General features: G+C 31.4%; 1 protein-coding gene across 1 annotated transcript in view; it reads left to right on the top strand.

Annotated features, from left to right (window-relative positions):
* Nucleotides 1-12,489, top strand: part of LOC130891778 (uncharacterized) — a 220,256-nt gene that overhangs the window by 150,636 nt on the left and 57,131 nt on the right. Inside the window, exon 2 of the mRNA XM_057796776.1 lies at nt 10,585-10,716. Coding sequence (XP_057652759.1) covers nt 10,585-10,716 — 132 coding nt within the window. The remainder of the gene's footprint in view (nt 1-10,584; nt 10,717-12,489) is intronic.

The raw sequence follows: 12,489 nt of genomic DNA, 5'->3' as shown, positions 1-12,489 counted from the left end.
GCAAATAGCCTACTAAACTGATGATTCTATTTTTTTTTAAATAGAAGAAAAGACAGTTCACATTTCGAAAGAAGACACAACAAAGTAGTTGATCAAATACAATTGAATAGACAGAAATAAGACGTTTTCACTAAGAAAAAATTGTTAAATAGTGGGATCATTTTATCCATATTTTATTAGTCATTGATACAATATTGAAAAATCGAACAAAATCTCACAAACAATAAATGTCTATTATAAAAATATGATCCCAATACAAATACTGACAAAAGTAACTAGAAAATGTAACATGAACATTATTAAGAACAAATGAAAGTAGGAGGATGTGGAAGAATAATCATAGGAATAGTTTATTTAAATGTTGCATCACGCGGAAGTGGTTTGAACGAGAGAACAGTATGATAATACAAGGAGAAGAAAATAAATAGACCAAGAATGACATGAAATAAATAAGGAATAAATTCAACGAAACATCAAAGAAAACAATTAACATAGTGAAGGAGTGTAACAAACGTAGAAAAAAGAATGAAGACTTTGGATCCAAATATCAGGAGATTTCGTTAATTTAAAATGCAGTATCTTTGATAATTATTTATATCGATATCATTATTGTATTGTTTGGTATATCAATTCTACTCGATCAAATATTTGAATATGTTTTTGTTAAGACTACATACTAATACTACTAAAGATATAACCATTTAAAGTTATACGTTAGGATGTCTTGGGTGTACAAAATAGATTCCAAAATAAACAAAAGTACGTGATTCAAATAACACATCTAGAATCAATAAAAGCAAATAACGGAAATGTCGTATGTCCGTTATATTAGTCCATTATGTACACGATGAAATTTATTGAAACTTGGAAATGAACGGTATTTGATGATTTTTATAGGGTGTTATACTAGGGTTGCTACTTAAGTTTTGAGATATGGCAATACTGTGAATATGTCAAATTTGACATTGCCATCATAAAGTTAGACATTTTTAATGGCGAAAGAACTTGTCACACGAGTGCTATTTCAGATACTTTGAAACATTTATCTTGTTCCAAAAATGGGATTAAATCGCAAACATTTTCTTGCGATGATTTTCTATGACATTCGACGTGGATTAAGCTAACAACAGTGTTCCGATCAACTCGCTTCGACTTCTGGTGATGAAGCATCATTACGAACCACTGTGTTTCGCTGGTTTTCCAATTCAATCGTAGTCGCACTACTCTACAGGGTAAATTTAGTACAGGTCGTCAAAAATCAGCTTTTGTGCCTAAAAACATCGACTCTGTGCGTAAACTGATATTGCAAGATAGTTGCGTGAACAATTTGACAAAAAATAACAGTCGACTGTATAGGTCTTTAAAGGCGAGCCAAATTCAATAAAATATGTTGGTGCAAGCAGCACTTCGAAGTAAATGGTCACTTGGTTTATTGGAATTCCTGGACATCTCGCCACCGTTTATTAGAGCATTGTAGAATGGGGAATTATGAATAGTACACCAACATTTGTTTGTCAGGAGTGTACGAAAAAATTAGGGAAACCAATCGCAGAAGACGAATTAATGGATCATCCGTTAGACAGCTCTTATTTGGCAATGATTTCTTCTTATTCCCGCAGGTCAATGTTTTTCTACATCTACACCTAAAGAAGCAGTTGATGCGTTCAAATCACGGATTTTGGAGGCAGTTCAATCGGAATGGAAAAAATGCATCGACAAATGGAGAATAATTTGAAAAAAATAGAGCCATAACCATTTACAAATATTTGTCTATCTCAAAACTTAAGTAGCAACCCTCATATACATATAAGGTTATTCAGTATGTTTATACCAATGTTCCGTATTTAAGAAATTCTATTCATTGTGTAGTTTACCTTCAGTCTCTGAAGACGATAACTTGGTGTTGGCGTAGTGGTATCAATAAATTTGTTTTACATAGTTTTCAATTTTAAAAAAAGGCTAATCAGTTTTATTTTACAAATTGTGGTACTATTATTTGGTTTAATCGATATGAACTTTTGAAAACAGCCTACAAACCGTCCTGTCTAAAATAAATCATTTAAAAATTAATTTTTAAATATTCGTTTCTATCACTTTAAAAAATCAAATTCGTGGTTTACATTATTAGTAAATTTTTTAATGATTCTGTACTACTAAAAAAAGTTGTACAAACAGAATAATCGGTCAAGAAATTTGTATCATCCAAACTGGTTTCAATCAAAGGAAAATATGTGGAAAAAGTAATCTAAGTGAAATATTTATTTACACATGGAATTTAGTGCCTATTTTAATTAATTATTGTTGCTAAAATAAGCTTTTTTAATCAAAATGAACAAAAAGTACATGCATCTTAAGTATGAAAAAGATTTGTGTTCAAGTACTTGAAAATTCAAATTAAAACTGTTCGGCGAAGTTGTGGATTTACTTACAAACAAACAAATCAAAGTTAATGAAATAATTCAATAAATTCAAAATATAGCAAATTGGAAGTTTGCAAACAGAGATCTTGCATATAAAATATGATTATCTGATTATAAGGGATTCTAAAACCACTAAAAATAAAATAAATCCCACAGAAGAAAAGTTTATGGATATATACATATATATATATATATATATATATATATATATATATATATATATATATATATATATATATATATGTAGTATAAGCCTTGAAGCCTTGAATCAGTGTGAGAGTTAAATATTTAATTTTTCAAAAACTTGATAGATTTCAATTGGTTGAATTAATTTAGATTCTACTTATGCACCATATTTTCATATTCCATGTCTCAATTGACTTTTCTACCAAGAAACAAAACAAAAAAAAACCAAGAGAACGAAGAGTTGTAGAAATGCCACTTTTTCTGGTAGAAACAAGTGATATATTGTTCAAGCTATATTTAATAACCGTTTTTGCATTAATTAATTTATCTAATAAAAGCGATGAAAGCTCCATATTTTATCGTTTTAAAAGGAAAGTTTTATATAGCATTCAGTGTCGTACAAAATAGTTTACTGTGGGAGCTTTCATGGTTGAATATTTATTTTTTTGACAGCGTCAAATAATTGCCTGAAACTAAAACCAATACGTAATTGGAAAGAGATTTTTCGTTTAGAGTATTCCATTATCAGATAAATGTTTTCTAGGAATAATTTCTATGATTTCAGTATTTGGTCTTCCGGTGCTGTTATTTATTGGCACCCTCCACAGAAATTTCTGTAGCTCTTAAAGACACGGATATCGCCACATTCCACGGAAAAATCCGTGGCCATCATTTTAACTTTATAGACCCGGAAATTTTTATAGAAACAGATTAGAATTAAGCTTTTTTCCGTGTCTGTAAATCTTACCTTATGATCCAAAATCACCAACCTCCACGGAAAAAGACCGTGGTCTAACTTTAATCTTAAAAACACGGAAATTTTAAAACTAAACTAACCTAACCTCATCATCCGTATCCAATTACCACGGACTTACTATGCTTATTCTTATCAAATTATTTATTAATAAATTTTTTCTATAATTCCTTCTAAATGAATGAAAAAAATATATTGGAACTATCAATGGCATATATGTCAGATTTCATCTGTAGGTGTTATTTATCCGTGGATGATATTTGTCCGTGGATGGTATTTATCTGTGGACAGTATTCATCCGTGGATAGTATTCATCTGTGAGTTAAAGCTTATTATTGTAACATTCACGGCTAAAATTAGAGACAGGGGTAAAGCTTCATTCGGGTCATTTCTTTAAAAATGTCCGTGTCTCTATGGTTGAAATTAGAGTCACGGATTTTTCCATGGAGAGTGCCAATAGGCACTTCGTTCTTCTTCATTCTCTACATATTATTCAAACTGTGGAGGATGATCACTAAAAGTATTATTATATTTAAAATGTGATTTTTTCTCATGAGCAATTGTGTAAATTATTTTGTCACTATACAGTCGTTTTATTTTTATATTGAGTATTTCAGAAAAATATTTTTTCATAAGTATATTCTGGACTTGATAAATTAAAGTACACATTCTTAAAATATATTGTTTCACGTCTATTGACTAAAATACATTTGACTCGCAATTTTTCAATCGAGAAGTGTAAGTCACGAAATTATTAGACAAAATTTTTCACGCGAACACGCATTTTATAACAAATTTACAAGTGTGAATTGATAGAAAAATTAATTAATTAATAAAAACATAAAAAACACAATCTTAGGAGTATATGAAGGATAAAGCTAATAAAGATTATAATGGCTAAATATTTAAAGAAACGAGATTTTTCTGTTTGTCAGATAAAAAAACTGATCCAAGCAAAACATTAGAAATCAAATAAATGAAATAAATCAAAATAAAAAGTGCTCTAATTAATGTTAGGCTATGCAATTCTACCCTTATATATCTCCCTTCATAGTTGTTCTCTCCCTTTACGTATGATTAGCTCTAAATATCGCCACCACTGCATAGACCGAGGGGTATATACCGTAAGTAGCCAACATCACTGTGGCTTTCGAAGTTGTGGCTTAGTCCCTTTTGTACTCGAAATGATCTATGGCGTTCATTTTAGTCGGTCCCGCGAAAGCTATAACAGTCTGGCAGTTTCGCTAGGAAATCGCTTAATATTTGAGCCTTTACGTCGTATTCATAAGATCTATTATCAAAACTTGATTGTATTGTATTTCACTTGTCATTTCGTCATTTTCCCTCAGCCTTTTGAAGATCTTCGCTTTGTGCAAACGAACGAAATGATTATCTGAAGCTTTAATTTTCTTCTTGTCAAGCAATGCATTTTCAGTTTGATGAGTGCGGTTTTATACTCTTTGAAAAAAATAATTAACTTTCCATTCTCATTGGTACTTTGTCTAGACTGGCTAAACAAAAGGATTTTTTCAATTGAAATTCCTATTATGCTACTACTAGTTTTTCTCAATAAAAATGACAGTTTATCCATTGCATTGAAAACTCCTTAAGCTCGCAAAGAACTCAATAATCACATCACATCAAACTTCTTATTAGCCCGGACAAATATTTTCTGTTTAATTATTATTTTACAAAAGTGGTGTTTGGAAAGTTAATATATCTTAGTACTGAACATTATAATACGAGGGTCATTTTGAAAGTAATAACCGATTTCGCATCATGTCTGCGTATTCTATCAAATGATGTCAGTTCAAGGTCCACTACGCCGCCATTACATTTCATATCTCTCTGTTGTTGGTTATATGATTAATTTACTTTGTGGTCATGTCAATCAGTAATTCCACCGTCTGTAAAGTAGCTTCATTTATTCGGTTTTTAATTGCAAAAAATATTCATTCCGCTGAATTCCACCGACAAGCTTGTTCAAGTTTATGGTGAAGGTATAAATATTAATTGTAATGTGTTAGAATATTGTAGGATATTTAATAAAAGGAGGATAGATGTTCATGATAAAGAACGATATAGACATCCTACTGTCATGAATAAAACCCTGACTTTTTTGTGAGAAGATGCGGACTTCAAGTAACGGACTCCCGTAGCCCAACCACTAAAGCGCCAGCTTTTGTCATCCCTGTCCTTCTAGGAACTATTGTGATATTAGTTTTGATTGATGGGTTTGTCCTTGTATGTTATTCCATTTGATACGTTTCTATGATATCGTCATACAAGACAGCAGTCTACATTCTTTTGTGCAGGTAGCAACCAGCTGCTACCATTCTACCTTGTACAGCATCACCTGGACGATATTATCAGTGTTTATGTTGCCGACAGAACTCTCTACTTTCTCTCTCAAACCCCTCAAACCCAGTGGTTACACACGAAGAACGTTTGTTCGGTATCATCTGAGGTGTGTTCACAATACGTACACTCAGGTGTTTGTACTTTCTTCATTTTGTGGAGATATCAAGGGAAGTAGCCGTGTCTCGTTAGAAGCTGCCTAATGTCGCGACCATTCACCTTCTGTCCACGATTCCTGTCACGTCTATATTGTTCTAGTGTATTCTGGCAGTGTCTGTCTAATTTCAAAAAGGTGTCGACCACCTTCTGGATTGCTCCGATTGCTGATAGAACCTTTCTCAAGCCGAATTGGAGGTCTGAAAGGCCGCCACCGGTTCGTATTCCGTCTGTTAGTTTCGATCTCAATAAATGCTGGACTAATTTACCTGTAGTAAGCTCAGTAGTCGGCAGATTCATGTCAACTTTACCATTGGGTACCACCGGTCGCTGAAGGTGCCTGTTGTCAAAAATGTATTGTACAAGTCGAGGAGGATTTCCAACCTCAGTTAAACCATCAGTCGAAGAATTTCCGCCTATATACCGTCTGGGTTTGGTGCTTTACCAATCTTCATCGCGTTTGATACCCGCATGAGCTCCTCTATAGTGAAGTGGGGTCAGTTAGAGTCTCAGTATAGCTAATAAAGTCAGACTTAACACCAATAGACTTCCATTTGTTTCCAAAAGTTTTGTTGAAAGTTCTCCGAAAATGAAGATAAGTGCTTTAACGGTCAGAGATGAAGGTATTCAAAAGCTAGTGCCACGATTTGACAAATTTTTATGATTACCATGATAAAAAGGGAAAATATGTTTAGTTTGTAATATAATACTAATAAATTGCTCTCGTTATTTGTTTGTCTTAGAGTTGAGAAAAAAATTAGTTTTTGGACACTTCAAGATTCCCTCAAGTGTAGGATACAATAGCCTTGCGCTGGTTATTAATCTTTGAAACGCTAACATTGCTCGAAATATACTTTACACTTTACGAAGAAGACACGCGATGTAGAGAATTTTCAAGTACTTATAGCAATATAAATCTTGGAGAATTTTTATTTAACGGTCTCATGAAGCTCACACGCGAATGCCATAAGTAACGAACGAATATTTTCCATGAACTATAGTTTTATCATGGTTAAATATTCAGATGTTGAATTTCAAACTCCTTCATAAAAATGTAAAGTTCGCAAACATATTATTTTTCATTAACTCCTCATTTTTTCTCTACTACTCGTATAATTAGTGGGTGGATGTTTTCGTTATAGATTCTCTTTATTCGTTCCTATATCACCCCTTTTTCGTATACATAGTTTTTCGTTTCTTATTTTTTGTGGTTCCTTGATGTACTCTATATCTATATATTTCCAAGCAGGTCATAAATTCAACCATATACCATAACCAGAGTGTAAATTTATTCCATATTTGTTTGCTATTTCCTTTCATAGACCACCCATCGATGCCGACCTCTAACTTCTCTTTGTTTCTCGTGGTTTCGATTGAAATATTTGTACTTACCGTTTCGTTAAGTTTAGCTATATAGCCTACCCATTTTCATTTAGGCCCGGCTTTCTACGCTTAGATGTTGCCCATTGTACAGGGTGGTCAACTAAGAACGGCCGTCGGCCATATTTCAGGACCGGATTTTATAGCTTTAGGTAAAAAAATTATGATAAAAAGCGTCCGAGAAACACATGGAAATTATTTTCAGAATTATTGGAAAATATCAAATTGAAAGAGCAGATTTTTTAAAATTTACCTGATTAAGTGGCACTTTATGTACGATTATCGAAGTCTTCAACAAATTCTGTGCATTTTTCAATCCATAAGTTTTAGTTCACCTCTTTAAATAAGAGGTGGGGGAGAGTGGGAACCTTGTTTTGCAAGATTCCTACTCTTGTTTTATTTTACTTTCAAGAATGTCTTCTTGACGAATTTCACCGATAATATGATTTTAGGCTTTTCTATATAGTGATAAGGTCCAAGTTGTGTATTCTCAACAGTTTAGTTTAATTGCAACTTGCCTGTCCCATTTTGCTGAACCGATACTTATAAAACTTGATGTTGTTTAAAACAGTTTTTGTCCAGCAATACAAAATATACAGAGATTTGATCCAAATAGTTAAGGAGTGAGTAGATGAGAAAATAATCCTGTGACATAAAAAATTTTTCTCATATCTCATATATTTAAGTCTATTTTCTAACTTATACATTCGAACATTATGAATTTTTAATGAATAAATGGATGATTACGTATATCCTTGTAGTATGTTCTATGGAATAAATAAATCTACACTACAATTAAAAGACCAGAGGCGGCTCATGCCCAATGGTAGTGTAGAATTATTTATTCCGTAAAACACAAAAATTAATTATGTATTATTTAGAAAATATACTCAAAAATATGAGTTCTGATTTTGCAACTTTGAAGGCCCATGACCCGTATGAGGAACTTTTTATGTTACATCATTATTTTCACGTCATCTATTTATTCCCGAATTTTTTACATCAAGTACCGGAATACCCTGCATATATTCTAAGCAATTTCATTATCAACGTGAACGATATAAGGCGTTGCTTAATATAATTTAAATATTATGATTTCTCTTCACAAGTTTAGTTAGAAGCATTAAAGTTTGAGTAGGTCTAAGTAAGCTAAATTAACAATAAAATAGCAAAAGCAGCATGTCGAAATATTTTTTCTATCCCGAGATATCTCAAGAAATGTGTAAATGTGAAGCTGTAGTATAATTCGCTCTTGAAATATGGCCGACGACCGTTCTTAGTTTCCCATTCGCTACTATTTCTAATATCTTGTAAATCTAATGATAATATAATCGTGACTTTTCATCTGTAGCAACAAGTTTTAAGTTAATAGATTATTTAATATTTTTCCAAAAATTACTGAGAGAAAATTAGCTACTAAATTAATATCCAATTAATAACACCTGATAATGTTTTACCATAATAAAAAAGTGAGTTATAAAAATTATCTATAAAACATGTTGGATTTTAATTTTTCTCTATCCACCGACTAATCGCTCTGGTTTATAAGTAATGGAGTACGAAAATATTGGTAGTAGTAATAAAAAACAATTTTTGCATCATTTCATAAAATGAATACGTGAATTTGACTAGATACACATTCGGTCTGTCATATTGCTGTCTTTGATAGAAATGAATATAATCTAATACCGGTCATGAGAATGATCATACCTCTAAACAAATGTATTTCTAAAAAAGTCAACTTGTTTTGTATCCAAACATGAAGGTATTTTAATAAACAGTATCAGTGACAGCGAGCGGTTGGAAAACAAGCAAGGGCCGGTTGTAGGAAATGAAGACCACTAGTCATTCTGGTGGTGACATGTTCATTAGTAGAAAAGGGAGAGACCGGTTTGTCGAAACAGCATTCGCACTGATTTTACTTATTTATTTACGGTTAAATTCATATGTTCGTGATATAAATATATAGCTTTTTCACTGAACATGTGATTAACTTAGTTTGTAACTGAAAACGGATCTTGTTTAATTCATTTAAGAAGAATTTACGTCCCGAATACCCAATTTTATAACAATATTATTAACATTGATATTTAATTCTAGAAAGAGTATTCAATTGTATAAAACCAAAATTAGAACAAAAACCTAATGGGAAGCAACCGACATTTGTTTTTGAAGCTTTCATTACCCTTAAGCGTTGTTCTGAAAAATAGCAATGTATACATAATTTCAATTTTACAATATTTACAAATTTTCTGTAAAGAATTTCTTCAAATATTGTAGTAATTTGAATTGAAATTTATTGGGAAAGGAAGAGAGTATAATAAAAATGAAAGGAAAAATAACACAGAGATCTGTCTACCGATACTGGTACACAGATGGCACCGCAAATGCCATTACTTTTTATCGATAGTGCAAATATTCAAAAGATGCGTGTTAAAAATTGCTTGATCTAGGTTCGAGATATTGGAGGTTTAGGACACTACATTTGTTGCTGTTTGAAATTGATAAAAATAGGTTTTAATGTTGATTAAGCCGATGCTGTAAAACCTATGTTGGGATAAAGAACGATATATGTTGATTGATTGACAAAATCGACTAGAGCTTTTGTCAAATTAAATCAATTTTGCTTTCAAATGCTTGACAATGCTAAGAAAGAAATGATTGCCAATGTTTACTTTTAGAGTCGGAATGAATGGAGGCACAACAAGTAAAGAATAAACACGGAAATGAAAATATTTTCCTTCTTTAATTTAAGAATTCTTTTATATTTTTCACTGAGAAAAAATTGGAATAAATGATCGAATGTGTGGAGGATATCTAATCAGACGATAAAATCACGACAAATATCGAGCATTTCATTTCAAATATTATTTTAAAAGTTTGTTACATTTTGGTAAATATTTAATTACTATAATGTTAGGAACCCTTGAGCTTTCTTGTCCCTTTACAATAAATCACAAAATTGGTTAAACATTTACATAACGATAGAGTTACATATTCACTTAGTAGAATTCTATTTGGAATACGTGCCCGCGAAGTTAAATTACAAGGAACAAGTGAGCATAACTCATTCTTAGGTTTAAATGTAAGACAGTTTTCGAAGATAATTACGACAAGGGATGTTTAGAGAAAGCTGAATTAGGACTTGAGCGTATTAAAACTAATTTACATATTTTGCATATTCTCATAAAACGAAAGGAGTATACACTGTTGCATCAACCAAAGTGGCTTTAGACTGTAATTCCTAATGTTGATCTCTATAATTTACAACGTTTTAATATTCAAGATTCAATTCTAGAAAATAGTTTCATAATTTTCTCATTGTTACAGATTTCTGTATGTGAAGATTATAGTCTTCCTGTTGATCACCTCGCAAAGAAACGACCAAATAGCATTGCAGTGCCTAATCCACATTCTAACGTTTTTAACGATTGGAATTTATCAAGTCCTAACGAAGAAAGGGTAAGAAATGGAAATATTGTAATATTTTTATGTTTTTCTTATTTATTTATACGATTTCTATTCGTGGGGTGAATTAATAAACACTATACACACACTTAACCAACTTATAATAATTCTCTTATTACTAACACATAACTAAATTGAATAATTTATTTAAATTCTTCGATTACTTTCTATTTCATTCTGTTCACTACGACTATTTATTATAAACTATACTTCACTGCGCTACACAAACTCTTTATATAGACCTTCTTAGTAATTGGTTTAAAGGAAACAATGTTAATGAACCGCCTGCTATAATAAACACATATAAAAACAAAGATCAAAGGCGCCGCACTTCCGCCGAATTTTAGAATTCCACTGAATCCAGACAGGACCGGCTCCAGGGCGGAGACGAGTTCGTAACAATATCAATATTAGGATCTCATCAGTCAAAATAGATAAAAAAACGAAAAAGCTTTGCTCTATCACAATATTGAAATAACTTGTTTATGTTTACTTATCATCACTACTGTACGAATAAATTTGTATTACCAACCATCGAATACTGAGTAGTTATACCATTTTATGTTATTGATTCAGTTATACAGATTTTTATTTATGCATTAACGTAACATGCTTCGTATAAATATTTTTTTTTTTTCGATCTTAAGTCAAAATAAGGAATATTAACACTATTTTAAGTCAAAAAATTACAGTGTGTTGGGAATGTAGAAAAGTGAATTTTCACTCAATTTCCAAAAAAAATATCTCTTTATGGCGAACGGTTTCCTTGACTTGTACAACGATCAAAAATCTACAATCTCCTTAGCCATGAATCTTTGTTAAGAAATCGATTGAAAAATTTATTTTTGGTATCTTTAGATTGTCCCTGTAAAAGTTACAGATTGTTAATCATAGGGCATGAGCCGCTCTGGCCTTCAGATAGTAGTGAAGAATTATTCATTCCGTTAAACATAAAAATTAATAATAATCGAATGAATAATTTAGAAAATATACTTAAATATGTTCTGAGTTCACAGCTTTGAAGGCCTATGACTCAAAAACGAAGGGGTCGTATGAGAATTTTTTCATGCATTATTTTCACGTCATCTACTCACTCCCGAATTTTTTGCATCAAGTCCTGGACACTGCATAAATTCTAAGCAGTTTGATTAGCAACGTGAACCATATAAGGCGTTGTTTCGTATATTTTAATTGTTGTCACTTCTCTTAACAAATTTAAATTAAAGTATGAAAGTTTGAGTAGAAGTGAACTAAATTAACTAAATTCAAGGAATAAAACTATTTTAAATCAAAAAATTATATTGTGTTTGTGACGTAGAAAGGTAAGTCTTCACTAAATTTTGTAAAAAAAGTTTATTTGAATTTTTGACGTTATGTGAAAAAACGGTAAGCATAAAAGTAGAATTTATTATTACATAAAACTTTACTATTTAACTTATTTCCATAGGAAAAGTTACCGCAAATCGAGATAAACCATTTTTTACCCTCAAAAACTCACTCCTTTCCACTTCATAACCCTAGATTTTTCGTAAATCATTTTCCCTTCCATTTTTGTTATATTTCCTTTCTTTTTTAATGTGTTTGATCCTACTACTATTTTCTTTCACTTTTTAGATGCTTGGTCTATTAAATTTTATTTGCGTAAATAGGATATTACACATTATATTATCTAAAAAATATCGGATCACACAGAAAAATATAACTATCTAGAGCCTCAACTACAAGAAATTGATCAAAGCTGTTTAACTATTTACATTCCACGTTTAT

Source organism: Diorhabda carinulata, chromosome 1 (genome assembly GCF_026250575.1).
Source record: "Diorhabda carinulata isolate Delta chromosome 1, icDioCari1.1, whole genome shotgun sequence".
NCBI lineage: Eukaryota > Metazoa > Arthropoda > Insecta > Coleoptera > Chrysomelidae > Diorhabda > Diorhabda carinulata.
The sequence above is the reverse complement of the archived record's forward strand: the minus strand, read 5'-3'. Positions and strand labels throughout refer to the sequence as shown.